The sequence below is a fragment of the Rutilus rutilus genome (genome assembly GCF_951802725.1).
Source record: "Rutilus rutilus genome assembly, chromosome: 2".
Lineage (NCBI taxonomy): Eukaryota > Metazoa > Chordata > Actinopteri > Cypriniformes > Leuciscidae > Rutilus > Rutilus rutilus.
In genome coordinates, this window is record NC_140210.1 from 22366124 (window position 1) to 22383010 (window position 16887).

The 16887-nt window shown below is 43.3% G+C and overlaps 1 protein-coding gene across 1 annotated transcript; it reads right to left on the reverse strand.

Annotated features, from left to right (window-relative positions):
• Positions 1 to 573: 573 nt before the first annotated feature.
• saraf (store-operated calcium entry-associated regulatory factor) lies at positions 574 to 13243 on the reverse strand. Its single transcript, XM_084401561.1, has 6 exons — positions 12380 to 13243; positions 10827 to 11005; positions 10253 to 10739; positions 9729 to 9891; positions 1569 to 1666; positions 574 to 1399 (listed from the first exon to the last, which is right to left on the reverse strand). Exons 1-6 carry the CDS (start codon positions 12450 to 12452, stop codon positions 1374 to 1376), a joined length of 1026 nt encoding a protein of 341 aa, XP_084257687.1. The 5' UTR covers positions 12453 to 13243; the 3' UTR covers positions 574 to 1373.
• Between the last annotated feature and the right edge of the window lie 3644 nt (positions 13244 to 16887).

The following is a 16887-nucleotide window of genomic DNA, read 5'->3' on the forward strand; positions in this document are numbered from 1 at the left end:
ACTTAAACTTGTAGTACCGGCGTATCATACCACCTTTGGACACCAGTGGTGAGATACAGTATGGTACATATAAAATGTGATATTTTGTTATGAGATAAAATAGTTATGATTTTAAACCTGAAAAGATGAATAAAATATCTTTATATTACATCAAGTGAAAAACCTTGATGCGCTCATAATCTGAATCATGACTATAGCAGTAGACACATTCCCCTGATTTCACAGACAAGGTTTAAGCTAGTCCCAGACTAAAATGCATGTTTGAGCTGTTTCAACTGAAAGCAGCTTGCACTGACTTATCTTAAAATACGTCAGTGCCATTGTTTTGTATCAAGATGCACACCAGTAATGGTTTTTTTATAAGGCACGTTTATCAAAGCTACTTAGATGTCCTAATTGAACTAAGTCTAATCCTGGCTTAATCTAAGCCCTGTCTGTGAAACCAGGCCATTATGTAGAGTTGTATTCAGTATGAACATGCTCATTTAATTGAGACAACCTTCAAAAGGTCTACACACCTGTTTACCTACAAACATCACCCTGACATGATTATTAAATAACTTACTAGGAATGTCACAGTACAAAGCTTTTCCAAATCAGAATTTTAATTTAAAGACAATGAGTAACAGAGTAAGCAAATTGACATCTTTATGCCTTAACGTATCAGTTTGCATGTTTTCACAATAGCCAATGGTTTAAGCACTTTTTCACAGTAGGTCCAGTAACAGCTAATTTATTTTATGCTTATATCTTTTTATGAAGATATAAAGTCAACATAAACAAAATGCCATTTTACTATTATTTTACCATAAAACAGAATTTTCAATGAGAATCTATCCAGGGACTTATTTAAGATTGTCAAAAGTGGGATTTCTATGCCAGAATAAATTCTGATGACATTTCTTTCAAGGCATTTAATAAAAGACATGTAATAATAAAATAAAAATTTCTTTGGAATAATATTGAATCACTGCAGAATAAGACCAAGTACTTGCATTAAGTAAATAGGGTTCATTTTGACTTTAAATATTTACAGAAATATAATTATATGGAAAATAAAGGCCTTTAAAATGTAAAAAATTCAAATAACATTCTTCTTTTGAGAAATTTTCTTGCAATAAATGCTTGATAAACAGTAGAATCACTTGTTTTTGGTGTTTTTATTTTATTTTATCCATAGTTAAATCCAGTATGAAAAAAGAACAGCAACAAACCAATCTAGATCAATAACGTGCTACATCTGGTCAAGCAACGTCTGGGTTATGACTGAACACTAGTATGAAGAAAACGTTGTAAATATTTGTAATGTGCCTGACTGTTGATCATGTCCAATCTGAGAACTGAGGCTGTGAGGGTAGACGCTCATATCTCATCTATCTTCTTTTAGTTCCTCCAAAACCTGCATCAGAAAACACCATAATTATATATCACCAAAACACATTTCTAATTGATGTCTAATGGGTTACTCAAGGCAATGCAGCCTCGGGAAAACAGCTTTTATAAAAACCATAAGAGCACATTTAATATCTGTAATAGGGTTTATAGCTTTATTATTTGCTGGAGTTTACCTGAGGCGGTTCGTGTTCCTGAGCTTGTTTTCGGTGCAGGAGAAGGAGAAGGATTGTTGGAATAAGATGGTCTAGCAAACCCCATTGGTGGCTGGCGTCTACGATCAACATAAAAGTCAATTAGTGCAGTTAGATTTATATTTGTTGTTGTTGCAAATATAAATCTTACTAAAAATACAAACAAGATCCAAACTATCATGATTAACAACAACAGCTGTAAACAGAACCAATGCCATTAAATAAAAGATAAATACTGTTAAGGTGTGGTCACATTTACCATAGTTTGGAATTTTCTCGGGCGAATAGAGTGGTGCAGGGATGACGTATTTTTGTAGGCCAAAACAAAGAAACGAGTTAGCATTTTAGCACTTCCGGTTCCATCGTCCTGAAGTCAATGTGATTTTAGTTAAAAGCCTGAAATAAGGTTTGTGGTGAACACAAGCTCAAGAGATTTACATGTTTTATTCTACGACATAAAACTCACCAGTAATAACTCACTCGTGATTTTTTTAAAAGCTTTTACATGTCTTGAAGGCGGTTGCTAACAAGTGTCTAAATGGGACTACAGACATTGTGGTGGACATTAAACATCATCAGCTAAACTCATCACTCACTAGTCCGCTTTCACAGCCTTGTTGTGTTTATAATCACGCTCTTGCAAACTATTATAAATCATTCTTTCAGTGAAACTGTTTTTTAAAATAAAGACTGCAAGAGTTGTTGGAAGCTTAGTGATGGTGACATTGAAGTCACACAACTGTGGTGTAGTTCGTTTATAGCCTAAGGATATTGAATTTAGGCTTTGTGTTCATTTGTGAAAATGATCTTGATGGACAGAACATTTAAACATCATAAACTTCTGTTAAAGGTACAATATGCAATAATTTTTTGCCGCTAGAGGGCGCTACATTCCAAACAACAACAACGGCGTAGCTTGATGACGATGTGAAGGAGCGTGCAATGATGGGAACTGTCGTTTTAAACTCCACCGTGGATGTAAATCATTCAGACGGGAATCGAAAAATCATGTTCATGGATGAGGCTAAGTTCTATAAATGTTGCATTTAATGACATGCTTTTTGTGGCGAGGGGGGCGTGGTTCAGGGCGGTCTGTAATGGGAGAGAGAAGAGACGAGCGCAAGTAGGTTAAGTGCAAATGACGAACACCTGTGTCTTATTGCAGTGATCGGCGGAGAGACCGCTTATAAGCCGCGCGCTGGAACGTGAGAGAGAGAGACTGAAGAAAAAATTGGACGCAGAGAAAGAAAACCGGTGGATCCGAGCTCTAATTTTTTAACTGTTTTGTGCCGTCGCGGTTGCCACGGTGAATGCGCGTTGTGCGCAACTTTTGTTTGTTCTCTTACGAGAGGTCTCTCGTACTGCGTAAGATATCTTAGGTACATTCTAAAAGAGCTAGCATCTTTTTAAAGATGCCTTCCTGCGGCTCGTGCAGAGCCACACTCAGCGACGGGGACCGCCACGTGATTTGCGTTTCCTGCCTGGGTGAGGAACATGCAGCTCTCGCGCTCACTGACGGCGGCTGCCCTCACTGCGAGCTGATGGCAATGGCGACTCTGAGGACTCGCCTAGCCTTCTTCACCGAGACTGCTCCCCCGCCCGCCGCGGCGTCGCGCAGTAAAAAGCGCCGTGCCCAGCGGGCCCCGGAACCCTCCCTCAGCCGCCAAAGCTCGCCGGTTCGCCCGCTTGCTTCCCCGGCTTCGTCAGCCTCGCTTCCTGACGGACAGCGGCCGCCGTCTGCCGCCGCTTCCGTTGACATCGTGGATGAGGAAGCCCTGCTGGGAGAGGATGATTCCTGCTCTATCCTGGCGTCAGGCAGTGAGGATTGGGCGGGCTCTGAGGACCCCGCGCCCCCTGCCCGCATGTCTTCAGGCAAGAGAGCGTCCATCGAGACGGAGCCTCGGCCTCGAGTGGTCTTCGCCTGAGCAGCCCGCTCACAACCGGCTGGATGGATTTTTCCTGCCTGGGGAGCGCGCTTCGCCTGCGTCCAGACCGGCGCCTTTTCTTCCTGAGTTACACGAAGAAGTCGCCAAGTCCTGGAACGCCCCCTATTCGGCTAGAGTGCGTCCTGCTGTTTCTTTGGCATTCTCCGCTGTTGACGATGCCAAGAACAAAGGATACCTTTCGCTGCCGCCGGTCGAAGAGGCGATAGCGGCCCACTTATGCCCGCCCTCTGCTGGACGGCGTGCTAAGTCGGCCCTACCCTCTAAAGCTTGCCGCCGGGCAAGCTGCGTCAGCGCTGCACACCATGGCAACGCTTCAGATCTTCCAGGCCGATCTCCTCCGTAAGCTGGATGAGGAAGGGCCTGACGCGATCTGCGTGCCGGACTTAAGGAGTGCCACGGACCTCGCTCTCCGTGCTACTAAGTCTGCAGCGCAAGCCATTGGACGGAATATGGCCTCTCTCACCGTGACTGAGAGACATCTTTGGCTGACGCTCTCGGAAATGGCCGAGTCTGAGCGCACCGCGTTCCTCGACGCCCCGCTTTCCGCCACAGGCCTCTTTGGATCCTCCGTCAAGGATTTCGCGGAGAGATTCGCAGAGGTACAGAAAGCGTCACAGGCTATGAAGCACTTCCTCCCGAAGCGCTCCAGCTCTGCAGCAGGCCATGCGAAACCGTCTGCTCAGAGCTCACAGCCACAGCCACCGTCCACTGCCTCTACTTCACAACGCCGCCAGGCCCAAAGCGCGAGACCGCGCTCCCGCTCATCCGGTCGCCGCCCCGCTGTACGTGGCCCAAGACCTAGGATTACGGTGAAGCCCGAGGCCCCGAAGTCGTCCTAGCACAGCTAGGAAAAAGACGGTGTTTAAGTCCCGCTGCGGCCAGACTCACACCAAAGCTATTCGCTCGTCCAGTTCCAGCAAATGTGACTGTTCCAGTGTTTTCTGCAGCCAACAAGTCGGTTCTGTCACCCGCTTGCCTGCACACAAATGCCGTTTTCACGGCTACCCAGATAAATCCCCAAAAGAGTGTATTTTCTGGTGTCCCGGCCACGGCCGATGGTGTTTCATGTGTAGTAAGAATGCCCACTGCCCAGTGCCCATCCCTACACACAAGCACAGCCTGTCACACAGGGCTCGCGCACATAAAACCGACTCAGATCGGTTGCGCTTCAAACATGGTGAAAGTGCCCACTACCCAGTGCCCACTAACACCGCGTTGTGCATGTCTCATGGTTTCTGTAAAAACGAAACCGTGCACTCGCTTCACGCATCCACACATAGACATGAGCCCTCCCCCTCCCCCCCAGCCCTCCCCCTCGCGGCTGACCACCGCAGAGGAGTCGAGCGCGGGCAATCTGCCCGCTGTTATCAGCGCGCCCCATGCCTCAAATGTCACGAGCGCGATGCTTGTGTTGCAGCACGCCGAAGCCTCTCCATCGCTGAGCGAGCGGAGCGCGCTTCGTATTCAACCCCTAGCTATCCATGCAGACGCATGGGCAAAGCTGCCCGGGGTTTCGAAGTGGGTGCTGAACATTATAAAAAGAGGCTATTCGCTGCAGTTTCGCCGACGCCCTCGCCGCTATGTGGCGCGCGTCGAGACCACGGTAAAAACAGAAGTAGCACATTTACTTCGAGCCGAAGTGACGAAACTATTGAGCAAAGGGGCCATAGAGCCTCTCTCTCAAGTTCAGAGCGAAGGAGGGCTATACAGCAGATACTTCCTGGTACCGAAAAAAGACGGGGGTCTCAGACCCATACTAGATCTAAGGCAACTGAACAAAGTGCTTGTGAAGCGACAGTTCAGGATGCTCACGACCAGACAAATCCTTGTGCAGATTCGCCAAGGAGATTGGTTTGTGTCAATAGATCTGAAAGACGCGTATTTTCAAATACAGATAGCGTCACGTCACAGGCGATATTTGAGATTCGCCTTCGAGGGCCAGGCATATCAGTACACAGTCCTGCCATTCGGTTTGTCCCTGGCACCCCGTACATTTACGAAGTGCATGGACGCGGCGCTCGCACCCCTCAGAATGAGAGGCATACGAGTGCTGAACTATTTGGACGATTGGCTGATTCTAGCGCAATCTCGCGCAGTGCTCATAGAACACACGACCATTTTACTCGATCACCTCGAGGATTTGGGTCTCAGTGTCAATTGTGCGAAGAGCTCTCTGTTACCCAGTCAGAAGATATCTTTCCTGGGCACAGAATTGGACTCGCTGTCCATGATAGCGCGACTATCACCACAGCGCGCGGTAGACATTCAGCGCACAGCGAACGCGTTTCGCTGCGGCGCGTCTGTCCCGCTCAAGAAATTTCAGAAGATGCTAGGTCTCATGGCCTCAGCATCGTCAGTGCTCCAGCTGGGCCTGCTCCGCATGCGCCCGCTGCAGTTTTGGCTGAAAGCGCGAGTCCCACGCAGAGCGTGGGCATCCGGTTCGCTTCGCCTCAGGGTCAATCAGAAGTGCGTCACAGCTCTGAAACCTTGGAGAGCGAACGACTGGTACCAATTAGGTGTAAGCCTGGGGACTTCCTCGAGGGTGAAAGTGGTGTCCACGGACGCGTCCACCTCGGGATGGGGAGCGCTGCTCGAGGGCAGACCGTTCTTCGGCCAGTGGTCGGAACGGGAGAAGCTCCTGCACATAAACTGTCTCGAAATGCTGGCAGTAGACAACGCGCTGACGCGTTTTTGTCCCCAGATGAAAGGACGCCACGTCTTGGTCCGTTCGGACAACATGTCTGTGGTGTCCTACATAAATCGCCAGGGCGGCCTCAGGTCCAAGAACCTGTACAGGCTGGCAGAACGCCTCCTGGTATGGGCTCAGTGCAACCTGCGCTCGCTCAGAGCAGCGCACGTGCCAGGGCTCCTGAACATAGGACCGGACAGACTGTCCAGGAACAATGTTCCGGCAGGCGAGTGGTCTCTACACCCACAGACAGTCCAACTGCCGTGGAAGAAATTCGGCAGAGCGGAAGTAGACCTGTTTGCGTCTCAAGAAAACGCTCACTGTCAGGAATTTTTCTCAAAGAGCAGGAGCGCGCTGGCCCATGTGTGGCCCCGCCGCCCGCTCTATGCTTTTCCCCCCGTCTCTCTCCTGCCTCAGGTGATAGAACGGATCAGGGAAGAAGGATGCTCAGTACTGCTGGTGGCACCGTTCTGGAAAAACCAACCTTGGTTCCCAGTCGTGATGCAGTTAGCAAGTACTGCCCCGTGGCCAGTACCAGTGAGGAGAGACCTCCTCTCACAGGCCCACGGTTCGATCTGGCATCCTCACCCGGAACTGTGGTCCCTTCATGTCTGGGCCATCAACGGGTACATGTTGGACTCCCTGAAGGAGTATTAAACACGATCACGCAGGCTAGAGCTCCGTCTACGAGACGACTCTATTCCTCGAAATGGTCAGTGTTTTCGGGCTGGTGCACAGCCCGTGGTGTGTCACCCACAGACTGTGGTGTGGCGGAGGTGCTTTCCTTCCTACAAGAGCTGTTGGATGGGGGCAGGGCCCCCTCCACGCTCAAAGTTTATGTGGCGGCTATAGCAGCGTTCTCAGAAACAACGCTTGGTCAGTCAATAGGAAGGAACGATTTAGTCATCCGCTTCCTTAGAGGGGCTAAGAGACTGAATCCTCCCAGACCTCCCTCAGTCCCCGTATGGGACCTTTCTACGGTTCTGGAAGCCATGAAAGGTGCGCCATTTGAGCCTTTACAGTCAATCGATTTGAAACACCTGTCTTTCAAGACGGTGTTTTTGCTGGCTCTCGCTTCGGTGAAGCGCATAGGGGATCTGCACGCGCTCTCTGTGAGCGCGGCGTGCATGGAGTTTGGGCCTAATGACTCAAAAGTTATACTCAAACCTAAGCACGGTTATGTTCCGAAATCCCTCAACACACCGTTTAGGGCGCAGGTTATTTCCCTGTCAGCCCTACCGGTCCCTGATGAGGAAAGAGACGCGAGCCTCCTCTGCCCAGTCAGGGCATTACGAGCTTATGTGTCTCGCTCGTCTGGTTTCAGACAGACGGAGCAGCTCTTTGTTTCGTTTAGCGGACGTTCTAAGGGACTAGCCGCGTCGAAACAGAGCCTATCCAGATGGATAGTTGATGCTATAGCGCTGGCATACGCCTCCAAGGGCATGCAGTGCCCGTTGGGTGTCAGAGCGCACTCCACGAGAGGCATGGCCTCTTCGTGGGCCTGGTCAAGTGGGATTGCCTTGCAAGATATTTGTATGGCGTCAGGCTGGGCCTCCCCGTCTACATTTATAAGGTTTTATAACCTAGAGGTTCCCGCCCTGCAGGCCAGGCTGCTGTCGGTCTAAGTTTACCAGTATTATCTGACCTGATGCGTCAGCTCAGAATGCTGCGTCTACTGAGCACAGCTCAATGTTCGACAGTAAAAAAGTAGCCGCACGAGATGTGCCTGGGCAAACTGTGTAAGACCCACATTCCCCCATCAGTTCAGGCCGTACCCCGCCCTGTCTGTATGATGAAATTCGCGTCTCAGCGACGCTACCATATGTGGAAGAGTGCGGCTTCGCCCCTCCCTCTTCCTGGACTCCCTGTGAGTTCCCTGAGTGATTGTGCACTATATGTACCCCGGGCTTTCGCCCTTGGGTCTTTGGTGTCAGATCTCAGCATGCACGGCGTTTTGCATTGGGTCCCCTAGCGTAAGATATCTTACGCAGTACGAGAGACCTCTCGTAAGAGAACGTACTCGGTTACTAACGTAACCTCGGTTCTCTCTAGAAGAGGGAACGAGTACTGCGTATCTTGCCGTGCATGCACACGCTCTGGTTGCTTCGATGATGAAAAACCAGATAATAGCTGCCTGCGAGCGGTATTTATAGGCCTAGACCACGCCCATTTCGGCGGGACGTGACGCAGCGGGCGCGAAGTGCCCTGATTGGGTCTGGCGTCACGCCAGGCCTCGCTCGATAGGCTGCTGCAGTTGCCGCAGAGCAGCCAATAGGCACGCGAGCTGTCTCGCCTATGTCTGCATGCTGCCGCAACGCGTTTTGCATTATTACAAAATTAAGGATAATTTTTGGCTTCAATATCTCGCGGAAAAAGGATTTTCCCCTAGCGTAAGATATCTTACGCAGTACTCGTTCCCTCTTCTAGAGAGAACCGAGGTTACATCAGTAACCGAGTACGTTTTGCTTTATTTTAATAAAGTATGAGTCCCAGTCACGCCGACCCCTGTCTTCTTCCTTCCTGACTCTTATACCTCATCACACTTTTATTTCATTGAAATGAATTAACCGCAAGAAAAGTAAGGTTTAATACTAAATTGGTTATCATAGATGTTACTGTAACTTATGTCGAATTCATTGTTGTGATAACGCGGCGCAGTTTTACGTGTTCTAAACAATTGTTGTAAAAGTACATCCGAACATACCCACATCATTTGCCAAAATACTGATTAATCTTTATGTATAACACATGCTATGTTTATTTACATGGCCATAAACACCAGACGTGATAAACAATGTCAATAAATTAAACAAAAATCTAAAGCAATAATACTTCCCTTACATAAACATAACTATTACCGAATGCTACATTTGGAAAATATAAAATTAAGCATGCTTTGTCGACAGAACCAGCTGCAATCGGTAAAGAATAATTGTGTTCCATAACGACTGCAAGAAACAAGCTAACGTTTGTAGCTTGATAGACGCTACAACTACAACTTCCGCATTTGTCCAGGACTCCACGCAGTACGAGCGGAAACCGAGGGTAACGTGGATATGACGCAATTGACTGGCGACTCCCAGCTACCCCCTGCTCTAACGCCCCGTTTCCTTGGTTAAAATCGTAATTTTCTCACGATTTCAAAATAGTTGACAAAATTTGGGATATTGTAAGTAATCAACTTAACAAAATATATAACACTGGCCTTGAGATTTTGGGATATTTTCATGCAAAATTCTTACATATTGTACCTTTAATCACAGAGTTTATTTTTTGTGATAATTCAAAAGCCTATGGAAAAATCTTATTGGGTTTTCGTCGAGGGAACCAGAGTGATGCTAACTTCCGGGTTGGTCAACAAAAAATAAGAATCCATGGCATCCGGAATTTCACAATGAGTTTTAATTGGTTGGCCGGCCAATTGAAAAGCTGCTCGGTTTGAAAGTGACTTCTGTGTAACTGTATAAACTGTTGCAAATTATATGTGAGAAAAGTTTGCTTTCTTACCTCTGATTCCCAAACAAATATCCAAGAACTCCACCTGTGCCCATTCCAGTCCAGAATCCACCCCCACCAGGTCTGTTTCCACCAGTGAAACCGGTCCAGGAACTCTGAGGTCTGGTGTACGCATCGGAAAAGCCATACCCGGGCCTTGAGCTGGAGTGGTCTTCTGAGAGAACCCACAAAACGGAAAACTTATACACTAGCCACAAATAAATATGCAAATATTATGCACACTAGGATTTTATGGTCCCTACGCTACAGTTTCAGTTTGGAATCCTAAATATTTTAATGTCTTTGAAGTCGCTTATGCTCACCAAGCCTGCATTTATTGGTTCAAAAATACAGTAAAAAAGCAGTAATATTAAGAATTATTATTATAATTTTAAATAAAAGAGTATATTTTAAAATGTAATTAGTTCCTGTGACGGCAAAGCTACATTTTCAGCATCATTACTCCAGTCTTCAGTGTCACCTGATCCTTTATTACAATTTCCCACCAAACTCTTGCTCTTTGAATAGATTATTACCTGAGTAATAATCTGGTTTAAATCCAGGAGGTGGCGGTCCCATGCCATGGCTGTAATCCGAGGCCCCGCCGAATCCCTGAGTCCCATCTCCATTGTAACCTTGGTGGCCGTGAGAAGGACTGCACAGAAACATCTTGTATACAACATATGCCACAAGCAAAAGGAAGCCTATTGCTATCAGCCCACCCACTCCATCGCCAGACGGGCTGTTCTGGGAGGAATACTGGCTGCCAGCCTGCTCATAGGGGTCTCTTCTATGCTGTTGTTTTTGATTGGAAAAGCCTTGGAAGAAGTTAGAGGCAAAGCCTGAGAAGCCAGACGAGCCATGAGTGTTCTGCTGCTTCCCTTCTGCCGTGAGCTCTAGCGTGTACTCCAGACCACATGAGCCTCTCAGGACATAGGCATCATTAGGACTGCTATAGCCCTCACAGGAGACCTCCACGCGCCCAAACCTGTACAAGTTGTCCATGTCAGCCTTGCATTCCCACTATAAAGAGAGAGAGAGAGAGTGATACAATGAATAGGTCCGAGACAGTTACCGACTGTATGCAAGAGGGAAATCTTTGAGCCTGACCTGTGTGTCTATGCCATCTGATCCTCTGTTGTAACACTGCACCACCTCTGGAACAAACGACCCGCAGCCAGCGGTCCCTCCAGCACACTGCAGCTGTAGGACGGGGCTGGAGCGGCGTGCAGTGGTGTAGCGTCCTCTGTAGAGCGTCAGCACCTGAACATCACGCAGTAACACCGCGTCTGTTGAAGGAACAAACACTGTATTATTACTACTACATATCTGTCTGTCTGCATCTGCACCTAACTGCCCTCTTAAAGATACAAAGCTTATGAAATATTAAATTTAGATTTTCCTTCTGGTTTGTTTAATGTATTTATATTTTTGTTAGTGTCAAATTGATTAATCATAATTAATTGCATCTTACATACAAGTTTTTGTTTATATATGTGCGTAAATATATTATTATACAGTATTTATGTATAAATTATATATATATATGTGTGTGTGTGTATATATATATATGTAAATTTACACAAATTTTGTTTATTATATATATATACACAAAAATATAGTTTGACTGCACTAATAATGACATATTTATATGATTATTCTAATCTGGCCACACACTCCAAATTTTGTACCGCATAAAAGCACCAACTGTCCTCTTTAAGATATATTACAAAAATGTATATATTTAATTTATATTTTCTCTTCTTATCATTGTTATTATTAAATATTAAAAAATATCACATGTTTATCATATTGGCCACACCTCAACAATTTTGTGTCATATAAAAGCACCTCTTTAATATACATATAAAAATGTACATATTTAATTAATGTTTTCCTCTTTCTTCTTATGTAATATTAATAAAATATCCTCACATATTTATAGTATCATATTGGCCACACAACCAACAATTGTGTCACATAAACTGTCCTCTTTATGATATATTACAAAAATGGACATTCATTTATATTTTCTTGTTTTCTCTTCTTCTTCTTATTAGTATCAAATATTAATCAAATATAATATATTTACACATATCTGCCACACCCCAAAAAACATCCTCCTTATTATAAATAAATATAGTAGGCTACATAAATGCACATATTTATTGATATTTTCCACTTTCTTCTTCTGCTTTTTCTTTAGGCTATATTTTAATTATTATCATTTTCGTCATTATTATGTAACACTAATAATAGGTATTAGTAAAATATTATCATATTGACCACCCATCCCCCACCCCAAAAACATATTTATCAAAAAAGCCCCAACTGTCCTATTTAGGATACATTTATACAAAATGTCTTCCTTTTTCTTTTTCTTATTATGTGTAGTATTACTAAAATATCATCACATGAACTTAAATGATCATTTTGGACACATCCAAAAAATATTTGGTATAAAAAAAAAGACAAAAATGTTAACTTCAGGTCGAAATGAACAAAAATAATTGTAAGCTGACACTTCAATGCAAATATAAAGTAGCCTAAGTCCAATACAAACTTATTTTACTCAGACTGACCAATCTATCTTCTCTGAGATCTCTGATTTGATTAGGATTGTTTATTTAGCTGTATGGTTCATATAAAAGACATTAAGTTACCATCATTCCAGCAGCGGATGTGAGGCACAATCAACAGCAAAAGTTGAAGTAATAAAACTCCTGAGCTCCTCATTTCTCCGGTTGTGATGGAAAAATCACTTCTTTATCCTCGAGTAATATGGTCTGAAATGTCCCACTGTAGACAGGTACGTGTCTTTTACCAATAAGTAAAAATAAAGTCTGATGTAAACAAATGTAAGAAGAGCTCAGTGCATCATCATTCTTATCACACTTCCGCTTCCGTGTTTCTGGTGTTAGGAGCTTCTCACTATCGCCATCCACTGAAAGATGTCTTGAATCACATGCCATTGACTGCTAATAACAAAGCGGAAAAGTTTTAGACGGACAAAATGTTTGAGGCTAAGGCCCCGTCCACACTACTGCGTTTTCGTTTAGAAACGGAGACCTTTTGCTACGTTTGCACCTCCCGTCCACACTAAAACGACAAAAACGGAGACCCAAACCGGAGAAGTTTAGAAACGCTGCCGACCCGTTTTTCGTTTTGAATCTCCGGAGGGCGTTTTAGTGTGGACGGCTCAAAACGGAGGACTTTAGAAACGATGACGTAGTAGAGGCTCACGCTCGGATCTGATTGGGTGTCATCAGTCATGGAGTAGGCTATATCTTTTCTAGCAGCTGTTGTGCAAGTAAATTCTGCATTTTACAATGCTAACTGCCTACATGCGCCGGAGGCAAGCTATTATTCGAGCGATCTGTGACAATTCCCGGTAAAATAGTGACAATGTGACAATTCCCGATAAAATAGTTTACGTTTGACAATTCCTGGTATCGACCGTGTACATGGAGCGTCGGTTTTGGGTTAACCCGGGAAGAACCAGCGCATGGTGGGATAATTTTATCAATGAAGTTATGTTTACACCGGCTCGCGCATGCCCAGTGTTGGTGAATGGTCACGTGATCCGCGTTTTCAGTCGTTTTAATGTGGACGGAGATCAATTCTAATACGCAGCTAAAACGCTGGTGTGGACGGAGATCGTATTCGTTTTAATTCTCCGTTTCTAAACGAAAACGCAGTAGTGTGGACGGGGCCTAAAAATGTTGGTCTCTTTTCTAATAGTAACTGTAGCATCCTCTCTAAAAGTATGAATTAGTTACATTAGATGTTAACTGTTTTAAATCGCGCCTGTTAGCATTTGACCCAGCTGTAGTCTTACTTTATGGGTATTTATTTATTTTTATGAGATGAAATGACCATATTCAGAGGTGGACAGTAACAAAGTACATTTACTTGAGTAGGCTACTGAGCCATTCCACCGAATGGGTGACATTTCTGTCCCCAGAACATCATATGTATAAAATTGCATTATTATTATTAAGCAAAATGTCCTGCATAACTACAAATTTTAAAATTTATAATTAAAAACATTAATAAAAACTACATAGAACACAAAAAAATAGCATTTTCTGCATATCCCCACTCTCTGTCTTTAAACTTTGCCATGAAATATAATGATTAAAATCCTTCAGAAATCTTAAGTTTTGGGGATTGTTGTGTGACTTTATATCCAATCTATTTAAAATGTTTGTTTGTTTTTATGAGAAAAAAATATTTTATCTAATATTTTAGATAAAATACACATTTTAGTCATGTCCCTGGGTTTTCACTCAGTCCTGTTACCCTAACACATTCCCCCCTCTGAAAAACTTGCAATATTCCACAAGACACATTTTCAACAGGAAGTTGCATCATCTTGATCTTCTAAAGGCAATGGGAAGACCATAAGTAAGTCATCTCATTTTAATTTCTGTATATTTGATGAAATTGTAACTATGACTGTGAGGGTCAATCTCAACATACTGTCCTGTTACCTAAATGATTTCTTAGAATTTATTTGTTTATTTTAAAAATATTAACTTTTGTTAAGTTGCTAGAATTTGCCCAGTGTCCTCATGCTATTAGCATGTATGCTATGTGGCCATATGTCATGTATTTGATAACTTTTTGCTTAAAAAATCATCCTGTTACTTTCAGTCCTGTTACTTACATGAAAAATAACAGGAGTGAGTTAAAGTAACAGGAGTGAATATAGTCCTCTGTTTTGTTGATTTAATACTGTAAATATTAGTTGATATAATACTATTCACCTGAATTATGAGTTTTAAGGTTGCAATTACTTATATTGTAGACATTAGCATTAGTTTTACAATGTGAACACCGTACTTCCAGGAAGCCAGTCCACCACAAAGTGACTCGAACGTTTTGTCTTTGTCTTCCTTATATTTTGTAGAAGACGGAGAAAACCCATACTATGCAGGTGCCAGAAACACCCACCTATGGCATATTGCAATGGAAGGAGCAAAACACACCTGCAACCCTCTCTTTTCTCCCTTTTTTGTCTTACCTTCCCTCTTTCTCCCTCCCTCTTTCTTCTTCTCTCTCTCCTTATTTCTCTTTCCACCTCCTTTGCTGTGAAGTACTACTAGCATATAGTACATCACTTCAACATAGAAATCTTATGCACACACAGTCATATACACCCTCTCTCATGCACACACATATGGACACTCATTCCTGTTACCTGTTCCTCATTCCTGTTATGAAATAGTTCATTCCTGTTACCAAGTGTTCATTCCTGTTACATTTATTTATTTCTAAAAAAATAAAGTTAAACCACTGTTTTTATCAGTTTTGTTTGGTCCATCATTTATACAATTGTTTAATAAATTAAATTATAAAAAAAATGTATAAACTTGAGGCTTCGGTCTTCTTTAAAATGAAAAAATGGCTTTGTGTTTTTTATTAAAATACACTTTGCCTTAATATATAGTGATTTTTTTGTCACAAATATCAGTTATTTGAACATATAACCAACAATTTCTTTAAAGGGGACATATCATGCCAAATGCACTTTTTTAGCCCTTAAATGCAATTTGTTGTATATTTGGAGTGTTTAGAAGTACAGAAAATATGAAATTATTCTCTTCAGGTGCTTCGTTGATATCTTTATATTCTGTTTTGGTCATATTTTTCAACCTGTTCCGATTTTTCTGTTATCTATGACGTTTTTTGAATTATTACGTCACAGTATTTGCAGCGGAACTGCCAAATAAGGACATTGACTTCCGGCCCAACACTTCGAGCAATCCGCCATTTTTATTTCTCGCTGCAATTTTGTAGTCCAAGCTAAAGGATGCAGAAGTTACGAGAGGGTAAGTTAAAATGTTCGGTTGTTGGATGTAGTAACCGACACTCTTCATTACACCGTCTAATGTAGATAAACTGCCGCGCTTGTGACAAGGGCGCATGTTTAACTGAAAGAACGAGCAGAGAGAGAGAGACCCGGTCGCGCGCGCTCTCTCTCTCTCTCTCTTCAGAGCCAGGCGAAAGTGTAAACAAGACATCACCGTCTCCAAACTAGACGCTGTCTTGCTCTCTCTCCCTCGCACATATTAATCAAAATAAATCGACACGGTAGTAAAAGGTCGGAAGACCAAAGTTTCATGTGTAAATACAGTACACACCAGTGCGATACATCCATATAAAGACGTTGTTCTACAGGTTCGTCGTCTTCATTTTCATCTCGCTCCGGCTCCGACTCTGGCTCGAACATGTAAGGCTGGCTGGACAAGTCTTCCGTTGTTGACATTTTGTTAATAACGTGTGAATAAAAAGTTTCTGTGCCGCTAGATAATCGTATCTCTGCTATCAAACTACAAAAATGGCCGAACGGGGTGGAGTTGAACCTCTGCAACCTGGAGAGGGGGTGGGGTATGAAGTTTAAATTGTTTAAATTGTATTTAAAGAGACCGCACCAAAACGAGTTGCTCTCAGACGCACATCAGAAAAGGGGTAGAAAAGGGGCCTGTGGAGCTATAATAATGAAGAATTCAGACCCAAGCTTTGCAGTTCCGCTTTATATAGACTACAAATTTATGATTTATATGTAAAAAGGAACAATTTAAAAGCATGATATGTCTCCTTTAAAATAAACACTTTCTTGTGGGGAAAACAAAGGAATTCATTGACATGCTTTTAAACAAGCTTTTTAAATGGCACATGAGTTTCGTTAACAGGACTGAGAAAACATGCGTCCATCTTCAGCTTAGAAACCTTGTAAAAAATGAAATAAAGTTGCCTGAGATTGACCAATACACATTTTGAATAGTTAAATATTTGAGTATTAGATTCAGTGTTGAAAAAAATAAATAATAATAAGTTTAATTTTGAAGAGTTACAACAAGCAAATGTCACCCATTCGGTGGAATGGCCCTTCTGTACTTAAGTACACTTTTGGGTATCTGTACTTTACTTGAGTATTACTTTTTCTGGAAACATTTTACTTTATCTTCACTACATTTGAAAGACAAATATCATACTTTTTACTCCACTACAATTCTGTCAAGGTCTTGAGTAGAAAGTAGTAATGTCAGTCAGGGGATGATTTTGGTTGCAGGGGTTGCATTTTGGTTAGAAATGAAAGTCGGGTTGACTTTAGAACCCGACTGATGTTGGTTTCTGACGTCAACCCGATTTTCATTTTCAACCA